This window comes from Anguilla anguilla, chromosome 15 (assembly GCF_013347855.1).
Source record: "Anguilla anguilla isolate fAngAng1 chromosome 15, fAngAng1.pri, whole genome shotgun sequence".
NCBI classification, from domain to species: Eukaryota; Metazoa; Chordata; class Actinopteri; order Anguilliformes; family Anguillidae; genus Anguilla; species Anguilla anguilla.
The window spans coordinates 23,467,668-23,491,658 of NC_049215.1; the positions used below are offsets into that span (position 1 = coordinate 23,467,668).

General features: G+C 40.0%; 1 protein-coding gene across 6 annotated transcripts in view; it reads right to left on the minus strand.

The window, feature by feature from the left end:
• Nucleotides 1-15,261, minus strand: part of mlphb (melanophilin b) — a 34,475-nt gene extending 19,214 nt beyond the window's left edge. For 4 of the 6 annotated variants that reach the window (XM_035394728.1, XM_035394727.1, XM_035394726.1 and 1 more), the window contains exons 1-4: nucleotides 15,130-15,261; nucleotides 13,074-13,216; nucleotides 1,573-1,794; nucleotides 461-597 (exon numbers count right to left, since the gene is read on the minus strand). In XM_035394728.1, the coding sequence (XP_035250619.1) occupies nucleotides 461-597; nucleotides 1,573-1,794; nucleotides 13,074-13,201 (487 nt within the window). In that variant the 5' untranslated portion in view covers nucleotides 13,202-13,216; nucleotides 15,130-15,261. The remainder of the gene's footprint in view (nucleotides 1-460; nucleotides 598-1,572; nucleotides 1,795-13,073; nucleotides 13,217-15,129) is intronic. The other 2 variants (XM_035394724.1, XM_035394725.1) reach the window with 2 other exon arrangements.
• Between the last annotated feature and the right edge of the window lie 8,730 nt (nucleotides 15,262-23,991).

Here is a 23,991-nt window from a genome sequence, read left to right on the forward strand (position 1 = left end):
TGAACATGAGCCCAACCAGATGTGTAACACATATTTCCAAAGACTGTTCATGTATAGTACTAGAAACATCATGAAAACCTGTTACTACACTATGAATGAAGGCAATAGGACAGAGGGACTTTGTGAATGCCAAAACCACACATGGCTGATCTCTGATTCATATAAACCAATGGTAAAGCTTTTTGCCCACCATAGCAGACTTTGTATTGGTTAAAATGATGGTGTAAATAGCATGTTGTGGTAACACAGGATACTATAGCTACCACATAGTGTGGTGTTATCTGGGACTAGTGCTTTCCAGAATAACCCACAGAGGAATACATACTATAACTCTCAGGGGTTTAGGGGTTCACATTTAGGCCCTGTCCCATGAGCGGAGGGCACTACTGAGAACATTGGTGATTTATCGCTGTGTGACCCCGGGCTTTGGAGAAGCTGTGTTTGTGTGCGCTGTACGTACCTCTCAGATCTGGCTGGGAGCCATGCATCCCGTTCAGCCTCTTGTACAGGGACCGCATCACCTTGGCGCTGCCGAAGCGCTTGAACCGGACACGCACATTTTCGTGGTACCATTCCAAGGTTCCGATTTTCAGCATCCTGCCCACACACAACAATAAACGTTCACAGATGAGAGTGAATGGAGATCAGAAATTATGATTAATATAATATTGATATTGTTCCTATGGTGCATGCAACCTGTGACCACTGCACCCAAGAAAAAAGAAGAGATAATTCTGTTCATAATTGTGAAACAAAATTCATCCTTCTGTATGTATAACCTCTGGAAGCAGAATGTCACCCTTGTGGAAGGCTGGGGCGGGGGGTTTGGAATATGGGTTGAGTTGGCCGTCCTACGGACTGCGCCACACAGTCTGGCCTAACCTCAGACCACACACTGAGACACGGTCCATTCCGCTACAGTGAGAGAATTTCTCCCCAGCATCCAGAAAGACACAATACCAGAGCTGTGTCGCTGATTCACTTCTGAATAAAAGCCTTGTTTTTAATTCTCAGCACATCAGCAAACCATTCCGGGAATGGAGGAAAACAGGAAGTATACCTCTCACCAGACTCCCTCATGACAAAGCAGATTTGCCCCAACTTTGCAGCAATGCGATGATGGCTCCCCATGCTATCTAGGAACACACTGTATGCTGTTAGCACTAGGCTGATTAACAGTCTGCTCCACCGTCCCTATCCGGAAGACAGCGTAGAGCACAGTGTCCTGTGGGGAGGGGAGGAGGGCTGGACAGCTGGGGTCAGCTGGAAGGGGTTCCCCTGGAGAACGGGGTCCATTGTTGGGGATCGCAGCATGACCCAGCTGTAAGGAGAGGGGAACTAAGGTCTCCGTAACAACAAAGGCCCAGAGGGAGAAGAATTCAAGCTACAAACTTTAGGAAATTTTTGGAAATCACCCAGCGACTTCATGGAACAGATCTCGTAACCCTGTCTCTGAGAACCTAGCCATTTGTTTCTAAACCATGCCCCCCCATCCTCTCCCCCCCTCCCCATCCACAGCATTGACCTCTTCCTCTTGCTACGTTACATCATCTGGCGATGTGATGTGATCACCTGGCCATGCGACAGGAGTCGCAAACCCAGCCGCGCTCCTTCTTGTTGTAGCGGCAGCAGGCCTTGCAGGCATACAGACGGCAGTCCAAACACTGGCGCTTGCTGTTGACCAGGAACTTGAAGGGGTGCAGGCAGCGGATGCAGTGGGAGTCGGCCAGGTTGGTCTCCGTCCCTAGCAGCTCGCGCTTGGCGTCCTCCTTCTCAACCTTGGTCTTCAGCTCCCTGCATCAGAGAGAGAGAGAGAGAGAGAGAGAGAGAGAGAGAGAGGAGACAGGGAGTGAACTGTAAAGGACTACAGCTGACAACTCACAATGACCTCACACTGGTTTTATGGGACTGAATCAATGGGCAAGGAAGTTTTTTCTTATGGTTCAATGTTGCACATGTACTGCCCCAGGTCTGGGAGTGTCTACAATCCCTGTCCTTTTTCGCTGTTGATTGAATAACGTAGGTGAATGCACACTTCCTCTCACAAGTCCATCTATATAAGAAAGCCGTCTAAATAAATGTAATGCAATATTCAAATAGGAGAATAGGATTTATTTTCTTATCGTATAAGAAAATTCACAACGCAACAGAAACTTTTCATAGTACATAAAATGACTGAAACAAAAAATATATCAAGCGTGCAAGAGGCAGTGTTTTGACATCAACAGAAGGTGACTGACTTGAGGCAGGATATGCAAGAAAAAAAAGAGGTTTATGTGTACTGTTCATCAAAAGAGAAGATAATAACCACACCTGCCAAGTGCACACCAGATTTAGAGTCCAGGCTCCCACCGCTGCTCATCAGTGACCTTCAGCACTGATGTTTGCTATGTCAGACAGCCTGCAGCTGCACAAATAACTGGAGACTTCTAGTCTATATAAATAAAAGCCTCTATTAATACCAAGTGTTTTCCTCAAGTACACTGGTCACTAGCCAGCTAAAGAGAAAAGGTGAAACTGATGATTGATGGTCTAATTTTGGTGATGCTATTATTTTCTTGCTTAGTTCTAGAAGTATAATTATTCAGATTTAAGCATACTTTTGTCATTAAATATTGGCATGTTACACCTCTTTTTGATCAGAGGAAAGATAACTTTTTCATGATACCATCCTATAAACAGAAATTTTCACTTAGGCCTATTTTCAGGGACTTCATATTACCTGATGCACAGGTAGCACTTGTGCCAGTTTGCACTTTAACACTCTTGCCAGACATCTGGCCTGCATTAGGACAGCCAGGAAGAAGCGGGAGGCAAATTCTGGAGCAAAGTCAAGCTAAAAGTTTGCTAGCCTAATCACAACAAGCTCTGTAGAGCTGGTTGATCTGTCAAAATGTGACAAAATGTGCGGATAGAGTAGAGCTTGAAGTTCTATGTCTTGCAAACACACTTAAAGTTGTAGTTGCACAGATCGTGCAGAGAAGCATGCAGCCTCACTTGCATTTGGCTGTGCCGATGGGTGTAATCATGAAATGACATCTCATAACCATACAACCATATTTTAATTTAAGAGAGATAGGCCACAGTCTGAAAACTGAAACAATAAAAAAAAAAACACTTGCATGATTGGCCAACCACAGAGTAACGACCCACCAGCCTGAATACTCTTCTTTATCAACCACAGGCAACTGTTGGTGTCGATCCCTGTTGTCTCATTCTTTTGAAGGGCAGAGCTCATAATTTATTTTCTACTGTGTCATCTACAACATTCCCCACATCCAGACTATTCAGAGTTTGCAGGTCTTGAGAAACTCTGCCTATGCTTGCCAATGTGTTTAAAGGTGAACTGACAAGGCTGCTACCCACAGAACAATGGAATAGCTCCATAATCCATTAAACTGCTTTCCTTTCACAGTTTGTTTTCAATGGCCCTTCCAGGATAATCTTATAATTCTGTCTCAATTCACAGCATTAGTCTGCAGTTTCCAAATTATCATCGCTAGGTCAAACTTTGCATATGTAATGAATAGAAGAGGCTGATGTCTCTATTATAACGCTTGACAAAACAATGAAAGAGGTCTGTTTCTCTTGGCTAAATCACAGTTAAGTTTCCAAGCAAACCTCAGTATTATTCACAGAATACCAAACAGGTTAAAGACAGACCTGCAGGCCAGAGGAATGAGCTTGTGATCAAATTATTGACCCAGTTTTTTAATGCCTGCTTTGAATGAAAGAAAAAACTGGCAGAGGAGGAATGTTCTCTTTCCCCCACACACACGCCAGACGAGGACTTGGTGTACATCAAGCCAGCATAGTCGGGGTGGTTATTAAAATCTGAGTCTGAAGCCACTTCATTAGGTCAGCTCTGCCATCCCCTCAACCCATCCCCCTTACCCCGCACCCCCCACCACCCAACTTGTGGTTCGCGAAATGGGACCATCAGGGGAAAGGAGTTATCCTTATCTGCAGCTTGCAATCACTTATAAATGTCCAAACCTGCCAAACTGTTCCTACTTCAGTGAAACCAACTGAAAGTTTTGGCTTGCCATTAGAAACCCAATCCAGGAAAACAGGAAAGGAGTAGTTAACAGCACCAGAGTTCTGCGTGACTTACAGGGCTAAAGGCTTTATTCTGTTTTTAAGCACACTTGCAATGCTGCAATGCTGCATTTGGTTGTTTAGACCAAAGCTGAAATGTAATATGCTTGTGAGCTCTTTAAACTTTTTTCATGTCAGTGAATTCAAGAGCATTAAAACTCTTAAAACTGAATAAAAAAAATGTTTTTACGGCTTTCGTCGATGAGGCCAAAAGAAAGAAAAGACTAAGAAATTTCCGTTAGATAGCCTTAAAGGAAGAAAACACTTTGTTTGTTTTTAAGGATAAATCTGTTTAGAATCTTCCAGTGGCAAGCCCACACTCCCATGCACAATGAATAAGAAACAGAAGTAACAGTGCTTTTAACCTAACACCAAATCATCTTTGTGATGCATTCAGACAGCATAGTCATCCAGTACATGTTGCTCCCTCCAAACCAGCAGGTTCTGGAAGATTATCCATTAATCCTTCAAAGTAGTGGTTTTTCTTGAAACCACATCACTGCATTCTTTTGACATTAAGTCCTCAGACGGCAAAGATTTGAGAAGGGATCCCAGCAAATTAGACGAGAGGGGAAGCCTGCACCAGTCAGCATTGTACATAGTTTTTTGGCAGGGACCGAGAGCTTGCCAGAGTCAGCTTTTGGCCCTCGTCCCATGTTTTATTCAGCCAAAACAAAGACCCTCAGCCGGGCAAACAGTCCTTCCTGTGCAACAAATTGCTCCGATTGCATCAGGGCAAACTGCATTTTAGACTCGACGGCAACCAAACTATCCTTTAATGTTGTCACGTGACAACACCTGAATTATATTTAAAAAGAAAACAGAAATGCTTTATAATGATGCAAAAGTATTTCATAAAACGATCCACCAGGGAACATAAGTACAGAGATCAAGCACATTGACTAATCACAATGAACAACAAAGTGCTGAGTTTGGGGGGAAGTTTACTTGGTTCATCACAGCCCACTACAGGGAAGGGAGCGATGGAGAACATCTGGATGCAGCTGCCTGCTATTGGCAGATCTCTTGCTGGACCTGAGGCAACTGCACATCATATTATTCTATATATATATATATATATATATACATCAAGAACATTGCATAACTCCTGCAGTGCAGCACATACCAACACAAATAAAACCTACAAAGTCAAGCCTGCATAATGCTATAATGGGAATATGAGAACATCTAAAGACCTGATTCCTTAAAACAACAAAAATCCCAAAGCATCGTATATCCTGTCCTTTCCCTATTTGAATAGTGAAAATATCCGGAACGGTTGGCGTCAGCTGCTCTCCTTCCTGTGTGACTGCGCTTCCTGGCTTTTTTTCCTAAACGCTTCATTACACATTTTCTGTGCTCGCACGCAGTCCTCGTGGAAGAGCTCTGCAGACATGATTCTACTGCAGACACCTATATGTATTCAAGCCATATATTGTATGGCGTCAATGATAGTAGAGCTTACCAACCACATTCAAATTAAATGGATTAAAATGAAATTAATTTAAAAAAAATTGTAGAATAAGACAGTGATGTTGGGAGTTTTCAGGGTGCCCTGGCACAAGGGTACAAAGTGGTACGGCTCCTGTCTAAAACCACAAGATCACAAGATCTAATTATTATGTGATTCTTAGCTTATTTGCCAGGGGCCAAACAATAAAATTATTTTTTTCAAATTAAAAAAATATATTAGCCAGTACATGCAACAGTACAACCAAACTGGTACATGAGCACGTAAAACAGATTAAGAAGTTCATTTTATCAGCCATTACAACACTAAGAGCTTAAATGTATGTTTCAATTTAGATTCATTTAACAGATCACCACTTGTTTAGACCACACATCTCTTCAGACTATACCTGGAATGACTATCACCGTTCTGCAGGGCACTCCCAATCCAAGATCACTCTCATCACTTGTATCCTTCTGCTTTGTTCCTATAGCACTTCCATATTACACATGTACCTCCTGTACCACTTACATGTACCTCCATCCAGCACTTACATCGTTATTTTGATGTTGTGGCTTGTCATGCCTCCTAGTTTGACTTAACATTACTCTCTGACCTAGCCTATGCATACTTTGTGAATTGGACTTAATGTGTTCATGGCTATGAATACCTGTTACATAATGAGTATTTTACCTCATCGGACCTGTGATTTGTAGTTGTTCGAATGACCTTCGGTATGCACTGGTCATACGTCGCTTCGGATAAAAGCATCTGCCAAATGAATGTAATGTAATGTAATGTTCAGCGATGACCATCATCATTAAAACTGTATACCCCTTTTGTGACAGTAAAGCTTTGCTGCTCATTGTTAACACCCACCAACGGTTCCATAGAGAATGTTGTTAAAAGCTAAACTTGCTAGTTTCAAATAAAACTTTGTCAACCTGGATGGGGGAATCAAAATGTTTTCTCTTAATAGCATAAAGTAGTATGTGTTGTCATATCATATTATTTATTAGCTTATCAGAGGAAGAGGAACCCGACAGGCAAAAATTTAATTTCAAACATAACCGAAAACATTTGACTGCTATGCCCAAAAGATTTATAAATCATGGATTGTTTTCTTTATAAAGCACATATATCTCGACTTTTCAGTCTTGTTCCCAGAAGGTATAACAATCTTCACACTGATGTAAGAATGCTTAAGCACAGTCAGTATAATTTGCGTTGTGACTCCACAAATGTATCAAGAAAATCTCACAGGTGAAATCTCTTAAAATGAAATTACACACTCTTGTTGCTTATGCTTGCATTTGCTTCTGGCAATGTTTCTGTGTATTCACTTAGCAGTGTGTGGACTGCTGTGTGAGAGTGTAGCTGTCTTTACCCATAAAAGGGTGTATGCTGGACAGTTTGTCCTATGCTTGACTCTGATGGAAATGCAAGCCGAAGAGAACTAAACCCATGAAATGTATTAAGTGCCTTCTTCAAGCCTTACAAGCGTCGGTTGCCAGATACATCTCCGGCCAGGCATAATTCGGTCTGGTTTTAATCTGGTTTTAAAAAGAAAAATCTAATATATATTTTCCAAATTCTTCTTTTTGACAGAATGAACCTCTTTCGGCTCTACACTGAAAGAACTGGAAAAACAGTATATGAAAATAAACATTAACATCTGGAAAATTTATGGATCTCACAATAAACCACAGGTTTTTAAAAAGTTTTTTTTACATTTTCAGTTTCATTCCAAGAAACTGCTTGATGCCAGTGCACAAGCACAAACAGGAATAACTGTACCCTGTGTTTTCTGTTCATGAAAAATGCTGTGTTCTGCAATTTCTATATTTCAATACAAAAAAACATGAGCACATGACTTTCCTTTGTTTTTAAGTTATTCTCTTTTGACTGAAGAACAAGTTTGAACAACAAACAATTTTTTTTATGCCAGCTGAATTGTGTAAACACATTTCTAATATGCAAACATATCAAATTTAAATTTCTGACCAGACAAAACAGAAGGTTTTGATTGAAAAAAGAAATGTATTTACACTGCATCTCCAAAAATGTGATACAGAAAAGCAGTCCATGTAGGAGAAATATGCAACAGCTGAAAATGAACGAGTGAAAAGTGAAATATTAATCAAAATAACTGTTCTTGGTGGCCATGTTAGGTGTGACAAAGAGAATAAAAATGGACAAATACAGATTTCATGTTTGGTCAAGCTACAGGCATCAAACATAAAAGGCTAGGCTTGAAAACCTAACAGAAGTAATATACTTTCAGCCTTTCTGGCTTGAAAGACTAGCAATATGGCAAAAAAGAAACAGTCACTAAATGCGGATTGGCTGAATGCAAAATTGACCAATGTGAGGAGGAAGAATTGCATTAGAAGTGTACGGAGATGATTAGATGCATTACAGGCTTTGATACACATTGATTGGTCTTAAACTACACATAAACTAAAGAATCATCCACATCGAAACAAAGCTCTTGTTCAGCATGTGTGGCAGCTACAGCCATGTGATGCAGAGGACTGAACTCTCATCTCACTATCAAACACATCCTTCCTTTCTGACGCACACAACTCAAGTGATGTGCATCACATACTTCCTGTACCACAGTTTGAATCAATCTTTTTCTGTGACACTCCAAGACAAGGGACAATGACTGTTCAAGGGGCAATATCACTACATGTCCGTTTCTATTAAAGCTGAATCTGATTCATGAAAACTGAGACCTTGAATCCAAACAGGCGCCTTGTATTGTAAACTGGAGTGTGTGACAGTCAGCCGAGAGCCTGGCACACTTTGTACAATAATGTAGCTGAAATTAACTGCCGCTTCGATTAATTTTTTAAATACTAAATCAATCTATTCAAGTGTATAGCAAAGGTAATTGCTGCCATTTTACAATACCTTTTACCCAAAAAAGGTCAAATATACCCAGAAATACTTTTGTCCTGTGTGTATAATGAAAATGTTTTGAAGAAAGAAGTCCCACATTAATATGTTTTAAAGATAAAAACTAGGAGGAAACTTGGCAGTGGTCAGAGTAGTTGAGTCCTGGTTAAAGTGACAGTAGGAGGGATGTGTGAGGGTGAGGAGACAGACGCACACTACCTGCTCTTAAACAATTCACCTGCAAACCCCCAGGGTAGTTATGGACTGTATTTGTAAAGTTACCACCCATACAAACTGACCTGCATGCTTAACTGTACGTAAAGTCAGTGGGGTTAAAAGGGAACAGCCACATTCTGTACAATGAAACAGTGACCAACCAAACACATTGGTAAAAGGAATAAACAGTCAACAACTTAAAGTAAACCAAGGATAACAAAGAATTCTAACATAGATTACTGAGCCACTGATATTGACCCAGCAGAAAGGATCTTATTGAAAAGTTCATTGAGATTAGATTTGAATAAGTGTACCTAGAGGGCCACACTTCTGCACCACAGTCTGGAATTTAATCCAGACCAGAGCCGACTGTGGCCTGGAGTCCTGCAGGTAGGGTAGCCAGATTCCTGGTTATAATTATTTGCACAGGTGTGGTTTGTGGTCCTGACCGAACAATATAATGTCTGATTCAAGTAATTGTTTGAAGAAATTGAGTTATTTTGTAATGAATTTGCATCTTAACCTACCCTGTTCCGAGATCAGTTCTGATAGCTACCCCCAGCACCCCCACCCTCCTCTTCCATGAAAGGTTTCCGATAGTGAAAGCAATCACAACACACCCACCACCTGCCATTGGTCCTGCCTAATTTTCAACAGCTCCATACTGCATTAACGATTAAAGCTGGTCCCATGGCTCTGTCGCTATTTCTAGTTTATCATAATGGATATCCTGTAAGACAGAAAGCCCTGGGCACATGCAGAGAAGGCTAACATTCCTGGTGCGAGAAAATGGCAAACTCTCTAGTGGAAATCAGGAAGGGCTGCGACAGGGGCCTCTTTGTGCCAGACGGAGAAGCCTCCTCGTGGCTTCTTATTTTCCAAAACACAACGGTGGACACCAACCTTGTGATTGTGCAGTGATCATCATCCTCAACTGACAATGCACGGCATTCATACATCCATTACATAGCCACAAACACACACACACACACACCCACACACACACACACACACACACACGGCATGACCTATTAACAGCCCAGAGTACAGCTACACAAGCCTACCTAGAGGGCATTTGAAATATATGTAAGACAAATATTCTCTTTGAGCACAAGCTGACATGATAAATGAAGTATACACAGAGAACCCTACATATGCTGAAAAGACATCAAGCTTTTTTTTGTTTTAATGGCTTTTGAAAGCCTGTTTGTTTACACTCTTTGCTTTTCTTTTAAGACAGAACACTACGCATCTCTGGATCAATAGCTCCACAGAAAGAAAAGACTAAAAGTCTGTGAATACTTAATGGAGTATCCATGATATGCACAGATCAAAGAGATATGGAGTCAGAACCTTCCACATATGAACCCAATTTTTGCCCAAAATGAATGTTATAAAAAATGAAAAAAAATATATATATGAAAATAAAAAACAGAGTGCAATGTACTTTATCCAATGGCTTAAAAGAGAGAATTAACACTCAGGAAAACATAGAAGGCAGCCAGGAATGTAAAAAAGGTGGGGAGGGAGAACAAGTTGTTGCAGTGGCTAATGCTAATCAAAGCCTGAAATAAAATACAAGAAACTCTGTTGAAAAGACAGAAAAAATCCCTAGAGGGCTGAAATCCACCCAGAAGCCTGCCAATGCATTTTACCCCCGAAGCCTGCAAACAGCCCCTGGGCCAGACTAGAGGAAGCCTCACTTTTTGATTCAGCAACGGACTTCACTTTTTGATGGTAAATGGTAAATGGACTGCATTTATATAGCGCTTTTATCCAAAGCGCTTTACAATTGATGCCTCTCATTCGCCAGAGCAGTTAGGGGTTAGGTGTCTTGCTCAAGGACACTTCGACTTGCCCAGGGCGGGGTTTGAACTGGCAACCCTCCAACTGCCAGACAATCGCTCTTACCTCCTGAGCTATGTCGCCCCTGTTGATTCAGCAAGGTCAAACCACAGGTTCTGGTGAGCCTTGCGGTAGTCTGGGAATGGTGTCCAGCACCCTGCGTCAGGCCACCAGCTGCTTCTGAGCGTCTCAGACAAATCGTAACCAAGAAAGAATGCGGAGGCGCGCAACAAATGGTTTCTGTTGCACCTCCATGTTCTGGCATGCGCAAATACAACATCGAGGTCATCTCCTCTATGGCGTTGAGAAGATAAAACATATTTTGCTGTATTTCTATGTTTTATATGTATATTTTTGGATGGAAAGGGGTGGGTAGAAGGGAGGGGCTGTGCACAAAATTTCTCCTTTTGCTTTAACCCCCCGCCCCCCGGATCCATTATCAAAGTTCCTGATAAAATTTATCTCATTGTTAGCACAGAACCGTGACCACAGATTCCTGCTGTAGGCGAGGCAAAGTGTTATCTCACTGTACACACAACTTCTCCCAATCCTGCTGGACCAGCCCATTTTACATGCCTCCCAAGCCTAGGTTTCCTACTTTACGTGTCACAACTGATACACTGCATGTCCCAGAACCCTGGAAGTACTTTGGGAGGATCTGTGGGTCTGCCCCTGTAGGGTGTAAATGGGGAATAAATGCAGTATAAATCAAACCAAGCTGGGCAATAACACTGAAAGGAGTCAGAGGGCGCCAGAGGGGGGTTGGGGGTTGTGTGCAAGACACCGTTGAGTATAAAAGAATGCAACTTTCACAGCCACCCGTGGAAGGCATGTTACTGTTCCCTGTTCACAGTTTAATCTTTAGCACAGAAAACTTCTGCATGTTGAAAATACATTTCAAAACCCTACAGGGAAACACAATATTCTTTAAAGGCACTGCCAACCTGTCTATGTCTATTGTAGGAGGTACTGCTCATTCTGTCTCTCTTTTACACACACACATATACACACACGCACACACATACACACACACACACAGCATTGTACACATACACTCCTTACTTTTGTTCTTATATATTCATTGGCTTTACTCCATCACTGTTATCCATTAGTAAAAATCTTTAACACAATGATGACTCTACCTCACTGTCCGTACACGGCAACATTATTAAAATGGACAGGGCTAATTTCACTCTACCTGAAAGTACCACAGTTCTGCTTCCCCTTTGCTCTGTCACGCTGATTAGTGTTGTGCATGATAATTTTCTGGACTGCACATTCTGTATAACATTGCTATAGAACAGCAAAGTGAACACATGCACGCACTCAAGCAAGCATGCGTTCACACACACACACACGCCAAACCCTGCATGAAGCCACTTGTGGGAGAGCAGTGCTCAAATCAAGCTTGGATCCAGCCAATGACACAGTAGTGGAAAAGACCCCCAGAAAGACCAGTTATAAGCTATATATCGTGGTTCGGCTTCACAATAATGTTTGTGGCCTGTCTCCAACTGCTAAAGTAAGCTTGGAACAAATCATGCGCCTTTCAAACAAGAGCAAGCACTGTTTAGACGCTGGGAGGACACACTCCACACCATCCCAGGAGGAACAGCTTAGTTTTAACTACAAATGGGAAAACTCACAGTATGCTACAGTCCTCTGTAATGAGAGTAAAGGCTTAAGTACAAACACCTACATTTTAAGAACAAAAATATAGTTTTATTCTTAAATTGATTTTAAAATATCGAATAACACCTTGGGAATATGACATGTTGCCTTGCATGAATACACAAAACCAAGATTAGCATATCTGAATCTCCTGTGGCTTGGCTGGATCACTACTGGATCATCGCTGCTTTTAATAGTAATATGGGAAAATATCATGAATCATGAATCAAGGCTAAATCTGAGACAAACAGTCCACCTTTGTGTGAGTGAATGGCAGAGTATGTCACTAAGTGTGAGTGAGTTAATGTGGGAACGAGTGAGTCACTGAGTGAGTGAGTGAGTGTGAGTCAGTTAATGAGTGTGCTAGTGAGTCATTGAGTGTGTGAGTTGATGAGTTCACTTGTCGATTAGGTGCACAGTAAAAAAAATCATATAGAGACATACATTAAGAACAGTCTTCAGCTGCCACTCACAAGCTTATCTGGGACTGTAGCGTAAAAGCCAAATCACAAAAATGATTGGGCTAGTTAAATAATTAACAGTAGAAGTTCATCTGAAATCCAGAAACTGATAAAGGCTCCTTTCCCACCCTGATTGAACAGAACCAATGTAATTGTAACAGGCTTCGGGAACTTTGGAAATGTCGAATGATTCACAGTGATCAATTAATTAAGACTTCAGCTGATGCTATGTACTTTTCGTATACAAAACAAGCCTTCTTGCTGACACTCGGGAAATAGCAGGACATTCCAAGCAGCGACCATCATTCACGAGAGGAAAACAGCAATTTGCTTGAGTGAAAACATATCCAACCAGATTACCTTCAGTGAATACTCAGAGGAAACTGGTTCCACTCAGAGTCTGTTGAGCAGAGTCTCTAAAAAAGGCTCACCCCAGTCTGTCCTCCTCTTTCTTCCTCAGGTCGAAGTCCCTCTGGATGACCTCCCACACGTGCTTGGCCTCCTCGTCCGTAAGCCTGGACAGGTCCAGCTTCTTACCCGCAGTGGTACCCGGCATCATGCTGACTCTACTGCTCTGAGGCCAAAGGGGCCCAAACAAGACAAAAAGTCAAACCAGAAAACACCAGTGAAGGATCACTTCAGTCTGTATTCTTTAAGAATTTGTCCTTAACTTTGACAATAAAAGTAACTCAGTTTTTATTCATTAGAAAGTCAATTTTGCAAGTTTATTTTGGTGATTGTAAAAACGCCAAACTGTGCTTGTTATTAAATAGAACTACTGTTTGTTCGACCAATACATGCATTTATAAGTCCAAGTAAAAGTCAAAATAAAAAATAAATACAGGCCTTCGCTATCCTTTTCATTTAAAGCTTAAAACCTAAATGGAACACATAGAAGCTTATAAGCATGTGGTAGGCTATAGTTACACAATCCAATGAGATGACTCGCCTTAATAAAATAATTTTCAAGGAGATGATTCGACAAAACTAAGCGTTCTACACGCAATATTATATAACTGTCACACCGTATAAAGGACTTTCCGCTTGCGCATAAATCACAGATATGGTGGGGAAATTAATGAACAATAATGATTAATTGTGAATAATTAATAATTCATCAATAATTATTTATCTGGAAGAAGCTGGCATGTGAAAGGCTACGAAAAATGAAAACATTCACTCGGTCAGAAACGTGACGTGATCACACGTACCTACTGTAATTCCCTTGCAATATACTACAGTGCCGGAGGTGCCCTGGGACCTCACGTCTCTGACACGGCTCGGGAAGAAAGCCAGGTACCCTTGAAAAGCGTTTCTGTTTTTAATTTTCCTCACTAACGCCAGAGAAGTTTGCTGAGCGATTCTAGGAACAGTCTCATCCAATTTTCTCGAGTTTCAGATCGGATACATCAGACATCTCTGACAACTACTGAAACTGGTCAGGCGTTGCGGGATATTAGATGGAATACTTGGTTTTCCGCCAAGTAGTCTAATTAATTCAATAAACAATAATACAATTTGTACTTTCATTATCAGCTAGCCTGTTGTGCAATCGTCCACAGTGACTTGTACAAATAACAATAACAGCATCACAACTGTAGGCTAGTCGTGTCAGAGTTTTGCGATAAAGTGTAAAGACTTGAAATAGCCGAATAAGCTATTACAACGATTCTTGAGTTCACTTCAAAGAAATCTAAATTTTGTTTACATGATAGAACTGTTGTCTGAGACAAGCACCAAAATGCCAAAGTTGTCCAGGAACATCAGATCCGAGTTTACGGAGTACAAATCATGTGATATTTATTTCACCTGGATGTATTAAATATGGCACATTGGCCTATATTAAACCCACCTGCATGGCAGCAACATTATTGGATCAGGGTAGGGCCTGTATTACATCGATGCCCGTGAACGGCAAAAGAATCAACTCCAAGTGGGAATGTTTGTGTAGGGTGTGTAGTGTTTGAGCATGCCATCTCTGACAAGGTAGAAAACGTGAAAACTTTACCCCACCTGCAGTTGTCCTATAAACATAAGAAACCAAATGTTTATTGCATCTATAAATGTAACGATAATTTGGTTTCAAAAGTTAAACTGCTATATTTATTTCACTCACTCCTTAGGTTAAGGGGGGTGGAGGACATTCAAAAGTAACTTGTCGCGCTCAGTCACTTATCAAAAGGAAAATAAGACCCATTAAAACACCCGATAAAGTACAATTCAAATAATATGTAATTCAAGCAACAGTACTAATTAAAAGTTCACAGGCAAAACGAATTCAAATTATCATTTTGAATTGAACAAACAGAATATTCATCTTTAAATACGTATGAATACATAATCAAGAGGTGATCCTTATTCGTCTAGTCTCATACTTATACAGGGCAGAAAGTAAACCACCTCAAAGAAAACCACCTTACAAGCAACATTGTGAGAGGAGGAAGATTTTGACAAACCCTGCTAATGCAATAAAAGCAATGGATTTACCTTCACCTGAGTTGTGGCTTCGCTGCTTGTAAATTGTAATCCCTTGGGAGATATGATGACAAAATTGCAGGAGTCAAGTACGCGTTAGTTCATCACATGCTCAGTGTTAACACGGGAGTGGAGAAAGGTCCTATCTCCGCCTCTCTGCCCCTTCTCAAAAGGTCGATTGTTATTAAACCATAAATTCCAACAACGGGAAACATTTTTAGAAAGTAACAAATTTGACTATTTTTAGCATTTCTGTCTGACCTTCTTTTAATAATGAAATTTGCTTAATATTAGCACAAATAGCATAAATAGAGAGACGACAAGTATGGATTTATGGACAGCCATTCATTTATTTCACCCTTGTCTTCTCTTCATTTTATCTGTTGTAGATATGAGAATAACAACTCATATACTTTGTGATTTGTTCACTGTAATAAGAGGCTAAAAGCGTAAAGCCTGCTCAAAGACAGGTTAAAGTCAGCGTGTGAACACTACCATTAACCTCGTATCACAAGGGATGCATTAAGACAGTCCCCATAAGACAACATCAGAATGCAGTATATGACAACCTGTTATTGAAGGTGATTGCTTGCTTGAGTTTTTCACTACGTGGCAGCAAGGTTGTGATTTAGTTGTGGGTACATGAATGGTTCGTTGTGATTTTAAAATAACAGATAACTTTGTTATTATGTTCCATATGGCTGCATATCACATATCATATTTTAAAGAAAATATTCAAGGACGTGTTTATGATTCGACAAACTCAGCATAACTTGATTTTATACTTTGATAGATAAACTAAAAAGTTTATTAGTTTATTTTCCAATTATATGCTTTTCGTTTGTTTAAATCAACTTATCCAAACACTAAACACCTACTTGGCTTGGAATAGTGGCATAAGATTAACATTTTTCAATGCTATCTTATATAACGCCATTTGTGTGTAATTATCATGGTATAAATTAATTCCCTTTGTCTCTTGAATTTCTCTTTTCATGCTGTAAGCCAAAGTTAAATCTGGGTGCAGGTTGCATAGCAGTGATTTATGACAATAGTGTTACTGGCAATTCCAAAAAGCATGGAAAACATTACATTAATAAGCAAAAAGATAAATACATTATTTTTACTCCATTAAAATCCATCCAACTCAAGCTAACTTGGTGCATTTAATGCAGAGCAAGGTGATGCATTTACATTTTGTGACCTGAACTGTCAAAAAATGGGGGATTCCTCCCATCCTGGTGAGGCACTTATGTGATGTGCTCCATCATATGCTTGCTCCAGCTATTGGTGGGTGTCTTGATGGGCAAAGCATAATTGGATATACAGTCAACAGGCTATCCCCAAACTCAATACTGCACAATACTGCCCCCTTTGGTCGATGGAGTGGCAGTGAAGTCTTCTGGCACTTCTGCTGCAGCCCAGCAGAGTTGAATGGAGGACTAGCGTGTTAGTGTGAGTTGTCCTGAAAAAAGGGAAATTCAGTGTATTACCTGTAAATGACCCATTTATGCAACTATATTTTGACAGAACATTGTGCGGTTTATTGTTGTGACAGAAGTGTGAAAGGGTCATTGATTATAGGATGCATCAAAGAGAATGGTATATTTAGAATGACTTTTCATGTAAAGTGCCTTCTGGAGAAGGGAGAAAGTTTCGTTTTGTATGTAAGCCAAAACAAGTACAAAGGTATGGTTCTAGGTCAATTCCATATGTATATTGATTATATTGAAAAGTATCTGATTTGTGCATATCTAAGTCTGGAATGGTGCTCAAAATAATTTATTGATGTTAATTTAAAACAATTAATTAAAAAAAGAAAACACATAACATTAAAAAGAGAGAAACATGTTGTGACAGTGCACCAGTATACACAGATTCTGTCCCAGACAGGGGACTATCATCATGGAGTAAGTTAAAAAGTCCCTTTCATCTCTTTAAAGGCTGTTTTTGCAGAGATGTAAAGTCACATAACAGTCCCCAGGGGTACTTATTTAATGCTCAGATTCACCATCCCCAAAATTTCATAAAAGCAAAGAATTCCCATGAAAGCATGACATTTTATTTCTTGATTGGGGAAGGCAACCATATCGCTTACTGTACATGCTGCCATGGTTCCTTAATAAACGTTTTCCACCAAAGAGTTTATTTCATTCCAGACTGTTTGTACTGTGCCAAGAATAAAAAACAAAGTTACAGATATAAAAACAAGTAAACTACAACACAAGAAACACCTCACATACTTGAGTCAAAATAGCTCGTACCATTATTATGATTATTATGATTATTATGATTATTATGATTAATAATAATAATAATAATAATAATAATAATAATAATAATAATAATAATAATAATAATGTTTTAGAACCTTCCTGTCTGTTTTTGCGCACAATTGTTTGAGTCATTTTCAAGTTCTTTGATCATTCTTGAAAGTGTCTGCTCTTCCAGAGAATATTCTATCCTGCCTGGCCTGGGCAGACTCTTACAGAACATCAGACCTGACAGTTCTACTTTACAAACCATAACAAGAAAACTGAGCCATGATGGAGTGGTTGTATAAGTAGCAGGGTAGAGCTGGGTAGAGATTCAAGACCACAGCAGTAGCAGAAGCATGTTCCAGGATGTTATTCACATTTCTTGGCCCTGATTGGACAATCCCTGCTCTTATTGTGCCTGTTGGAGGAAAATCCATGCCAGCATGCAGTTACTGTTCCCTGTAAATGGACCGTCACCCACATAGCCATTCTTTGAAAAGCATATGGGCACCAGATGTTTATGTTGAAATAAACACTAAATTAGACTAAGACTATTAACAATAGCCAGTTGTATTTGCACTTTTGATTTGGCTCAGAATTAAATTCCAAAGATAATATGTTAAATAGTAAAAATCTCCTCTCTGAAATGTTTATAAATATCTACAAGGGATCACCGAGAAATGAACAGTTGCAGAAGGAAGACCATAATATTCAGTCAAATCAGACATAATGTTAAATTGAATCTGCAAGTATGAAAGTCCAACGGCTTGAAGTGCTTTTAAGGGATTGAGCAAGGTCTTAAATAATGTCAAAATAATGACCAAAGGACAGGAGTATGTGCTGAAAGCACTTTAGCTGAATTAAAAGAAATGACTGATTTTCAAAAAATGCTTTTGCCATTTTGTTCCAAATTTGGAATTCCCAATGTTTGCAGCTGTGCTCATCCTGCAGGACAATGTAGACAAGCATGTACTCTCCTTCGAAGCCGCCAGCTGCTTCTCCTCACACCACAGCCCACAAGCCAAGCTTGCACAGACACGAGCCCCCCCCCCCCCCCCCGCATGCTTGCATACCATTGCTGGAGGCCTGTCGAATCATTGGCCTAATTCATGTTAGCTAGCAATAAACTGGTCCCTCAACCACTTTGAATTAGATTCTGTTAATAAGGAGTTTAAAAGAGCACTGGTGATACAATAACAAATTTGAATGGGGTAAAAAAAAACAACAATATTTTTGATTTAACTGTTGGCTAACATTTCCCAAGTTACATTTATGTAAACTGTGGTCAAGAAATTCATTGTATAACTGGATGTTGATATATGTGTACATACACATAAATGTTTATTTCTTCATTCCAGCTCCACAATTGATTTTGTGCACCTAGATCAGATCTCCCCCTACTGGTAAAATAGCTGCAGTGATTGTAATGATGCCACTGTTGTTACTGGGCAAGCATTTCTTCCTAAACAACTAGTTAACAGTTTAAGTAATTTGATTTTATTTAACTAAAAGTATTGTTATATGTTTATCCAGGTTTAAGGTAACTTCTTTTTCAGACAGCCTTTGTGTGTGTGTGTGTGTGTGTGTGTCTGTGTTTGTGTATGTCTGTCTGTGTGTGCATATGTGTATGATTCTATTCACTGAGGATTTTGGATTTGCACAAGGAAGCAGTTTATTCAGTAAACATCAAAAAACAAACATCATTCAATTTAAAATATTTTGGTTAGCTCAAAATCAAGGTTTATGAAAATAAATTACCCAAGGATTTCTCCTGAAGAGCCAAATGCAACATTGTCACAGGAGCAGACAAAAATATCAAAAACTGGTTTCCCTGGCAGCACAACAGTATGCTTCAGTAGCTGTAACTAAATTTCAGTTTGACAGAGTTTTCCACTTAATTGGAAAAAGAGGCATTCTCTTGTACAGTATGTCTTACAGCTATCAGGACTACTTTTACAACTACAAAATAAACATGAATACAATAAATGATGGTTAATAAATGACACCCACAATTTATTGTTCACCCCATCCTTACCTTCTGGGGGAGGGTATTTAAAAAAAATATATATTTTGTCAGTCACAGCACCTTGTCTTGTGTTACAATTGTTCCATTATAGTTCTGGCAAAAGAAACTGAGCAAGTACTATGATGCTGTGGATTCTCAGAATGCTTCTCTCACCTGTAGGCAGAGTGACTCGACAGATTCTTTTCCAGCCAGAACACACATAAAAAAGTAGCAGGCACTGCTGTTTCCCTCTTGCCTGCTAAAAAATATCCTAAATTTCACTGGGAAATAGGAAAGGGTGTGGTGAATAAATATATAATGCTTTTTTTCAGGCAGCAATTAAGCTCTAGGCGCTCCACTCTGAGCCTCTGCTAGATAACACAGAGGCTGAAATATAGCAAGTGTAGTCATAACAGTAGGAAACAATCACATTCCATGGCTGGGTTCCAACTGTGTAAAATCTTTGGAACAATGCTCTGCCCCCAACTCCATCTGTTGATGACACGTCAATGCTCCCCCAACTGCAACCCCTTTCATAATAATTGCTTTTTGAGTGCTATCGACTAACATTCTCATCATTCAATTTACAATCCTATATATGGTATTATTGTGAAAAAAATTCTAGAATCGGCTAGGCTGTTTGCATATTCAACTATTCTGATGAACTGATTAACATATTCAACTAGTTCATCAGAATAGTCGAATATGTAAACAGCACAGCCGATTCTAGAATATGCAAACATAAAGCCGATTCTAGAATTTTTGTCACACTGTTAATCAGTCAGAGTGTTTGTATGTGTGGGTTCATGGCTGTGTTTGTGAGTCTGCACTTTTGTCTGCACAAAGAATAATGCAAATATAACTGTGGGGCTAGTTGCCTACAACATGTGGGAATGCCTTCAAAGTTTCACTGTTCTTTCATGTAACCATGATCCATATGGCATTGGTTGCCCCCGCCCCCTCCCCAAAACCATATCGTATGGATTGATCCTGCTGATGTCAAACTCAGGTCTCCTTTTTTAAGACAGTTTACAATGCAATAGAGTTCAACTACAGTTAGATGTAAACATGCTGGTTTTTTGGCCTTGGTCCCTGGGAAACCAGAGGCCCTACCGCTGTTTGATGTGATGTCTTGGGATGGAGTTAAGTCCACTCTCACAGTCCTTCAGCGGGTTTGTACGGCTGTGCTGAAACATTGGCCATTCCTATTACTTTACGTAACGGTGGCCTCTTTGGGAGGCGGACCTAACATTCAGGGAATCAGGGTCTTAAAGAATCCGTGTTTCCTTTGTCAATGACCACTTTCCAAACAGGGTTCCTACAGCAGTCATAAATGGTAGGAGACTATTGATGTTGCATGCTTTCCAGGACTCCACTGAGGGACATTGCTCATGAATCCACAAGTTCTTGGTACAGTCCACTGCTTTCAGTCATGCATGTATTATTTTTTAGCCAAAAGTGAGTATTACAATATTATTGTTGAGTTACCATGGTTTCCAAGCTGAGCATTAATGAATAACAGAAGCTGGTAAAAAACATTACTTTGATTCTCAAAGGCTTGCATTGTTCACTACCATAGGAAGATCGGTGAGTCAGCAAGCCGCCAGTTGAGGGTGGTGATGTGGTGGTGTGCTGATGTGGTCAGGTCTGGCCTATGGACAGGGAAATGTGATACACGTGGTACCATGGGAAAGAACCGTTAGTCTCACCATTTGTAGCGGAAAAGTCACTGAGTTGTGCCAGTTTATTCACTCCAATGAATTCACAGCTTAAAATGACTTTAAAGAACACCTCATCTGTGCAAATGTTACTACTATACTAGGCATCCCTGCCTTGCAAAGGAAGCTCAGGTGCTGGAGACGATAGCGATGTGCTCGGAAGTGTGTACTAAATGCCGAAGAAAAGAAGTGTTGGTTTGTGTTCTCCATGCGGAAAGCTCTGAGGAGCATTATTCCATATCCTCCATCCAAATTCAAATGGATGTGGAAAATTTTGTTATTCATTCACTTGGCTGGGGCAATGTTCTTCCCGTCAGAGTGGTTTTAATAAGCTTAGCCAGCAAAACACATTTTTAATTTATTTCATAGCGGCACTTGAATAACTGCTTTTTGCCTGAATGAACTTAGGTGCTGAAAATTTTGTTGATGCATTGTATTTTTATTTACTTCCCCAGGAGAAATAACAGGATTGTGATAACTAATCAAATAAACATTACAGGCAAGATATTGAGCATAAGAGAGAAAAAAACTTATTTTATTGGTTCAACCACAAGCCCCATTCACTTCAAGCGAGGCCTGGGTGTTGTGCCTTCTATTGACCTAGTAAGAGGATGACAGGATGTCCGTGCCTTGATAAAGAATTTGAGCACATGTGCCTAATCGCTACTCTCTTTCAGTTATAGAATGTGTGAAAGGAAGAGACACAATCCAGTTAAGACATGATTCATATGTCAGTGTTTTATTCGCTGGAAAATAGACAGAACAACCTCACAAATGACCTGTTTCAACACCTCACAGTCTGAAACTGAAACCCACGGGGCAGAAATATTGGAGGCTTTTCCTGATTAAATTTTATTTTACTTGACTTTTTATGGCTAAACAATTCAGTTATTTGGTTGATTTAAGGAAAAAAGTCCCTTAAAAATAAATAATACTTCCTTTGGTTGCGTTTCCTTCTGTAGTTGACTGTACACTGTATTCTCCAGCATAGTGTGAATCCTTCTCTGTGCAATTTGGTTCTTCTTTACAGTACAGCTGCACTCTGCACAGTTTATCCCTTAGCTCCCTTTATGTACCTCTGTGCTTCTTTTATCAGTGTGCTTCTTCACTACGTCTCTCCTTCACTGTGCTTTACTTCTTTACTCACTGTCACTGTGTATCTGTATTCTCTTTGCTGTGCATTTCCGTACTTTTTCACGACATAACTCTTTCACAGCGTATCTCTATGGTCCGTCACTAAGCGTTTTTTTCAGTCTGGTGCAGCTTCAGTTACTCCTCTAATCAAAAGCAAGTAGTTCTCTGATAATCAGATCAATCCTTCCCATGTTCATCACCATTAATCAGTTATGGCGCACACGCTGATGTAGACCAAAGAGACGCTCAACACCGCAGCCTTTCATTTACATTGTACACACAGAAATGGTTTGTAAAGTTTTTTTTAAATTATCTTGGCAGAGATCAGAGAACTTTGAATAAATTATTGGTCAGCACTTGAGCTCTGTCATCCAAATTAAATGGAGGATGGGCAAATATACTTACAGTATAGTGAAAGATATTTTAGTATACAAAGGTTATTTTATGTAATATTCCCTCAAAGTAAGTTCAATTCTAACCAGATTCTAACATATTCTGCAGGATGCTGTCTTCGAAATACTGGTGGTTATCTTTAAGCAATGTGAACAATAATGGTGGAGTACAACATTATGAATACAACAATCAAAAGAAGCACAAAAAAAAACAATAACAAAATGTTCCATTCTCACAACTGTCAGTGATTTGTAAGTTAAATCATTAAATAATGCATTTCATTGCTCTGTATCATTTTTGAATCACCAAAAACTGAAATAAATTCCATGGCTGTACATTTTGGCATTAGTAAAAAGCAAATAGTCAACAAGATGTGTCCAAAGTCTGCATGCAATTTCAAGCCCCAAGCCCTTTGTAAGTGCCAAAAATGGGTCCTACACTTAGTCACTTAGCAATTAAGGTTAATGTAGGTCAAGGTCGCCTATGCTGTTTTCATCAGCAACCTTTTGCCCTCCAGGTCCCCTAATGAAAAGAGATTTTGAAACACAAAGGGCAAATGGGAAGCAGATGTCCCCCCACTAGCCCCCCAAATGAAACAAGAAAAACAACAAAATCTGAGCCAGCAATAGAAAAAAGAAAGAAATATGGTGTGCATATGGGGCCCACAGCCCACACCCCACAGCCAACGCACAATGAATCCATTTCCTTTGATTCTCATCATTCTTAAAGGGATTAAACACTGATATTGCGGAAAGTTGCTGGGCTCCCCAGATGAGTGGATTCAGCAGGTAGTGACGTGGACACTAGGAAGATGGGAGCTTAGTCCTTCCTGCATTCCTGAAGTGCACTTTCTGTAAGGGAAAAAAAAACGAAGCCATCAAGTTTTTCTTTCATCTCCTAAAGGGTTCATGTGGAGGGTATTTGAGCAACTGCAAATTAGTTGGGCTTTAGCAGTTATCCTTGTTCTGCCATGGTAATACACATATATGTTTGCTGGCTGGCTGCCTGAGATCCTCACTATCAGTACTTTGAGGCTACACTGAGCTATGCTCCCCAGGATAGCAAGTTTACACACAACAGATGGCCAGATCGCATACAGTTGCATTATGAGTCACTTTCGAGTGTCTGTTAAGAAATGCAATGAATGCAATATTATAATTGTTAAGAATAATTTACAAAATGGTGACTTAAGATCAGGGACGTCGCTAGTGGGTGAAAAGTGGAGACGATTCTAGGGGGCCACAGCTAAAATTAAATTCTATTTGTTTTATTAAAAAAGGGGGGTCCAGAGCAGTATTCTTTCAGCGGGCCCAGAATTCCTAGCTATGCCTAGCTTTGTAAATTCACTCAGTTCAGGAAATTCATT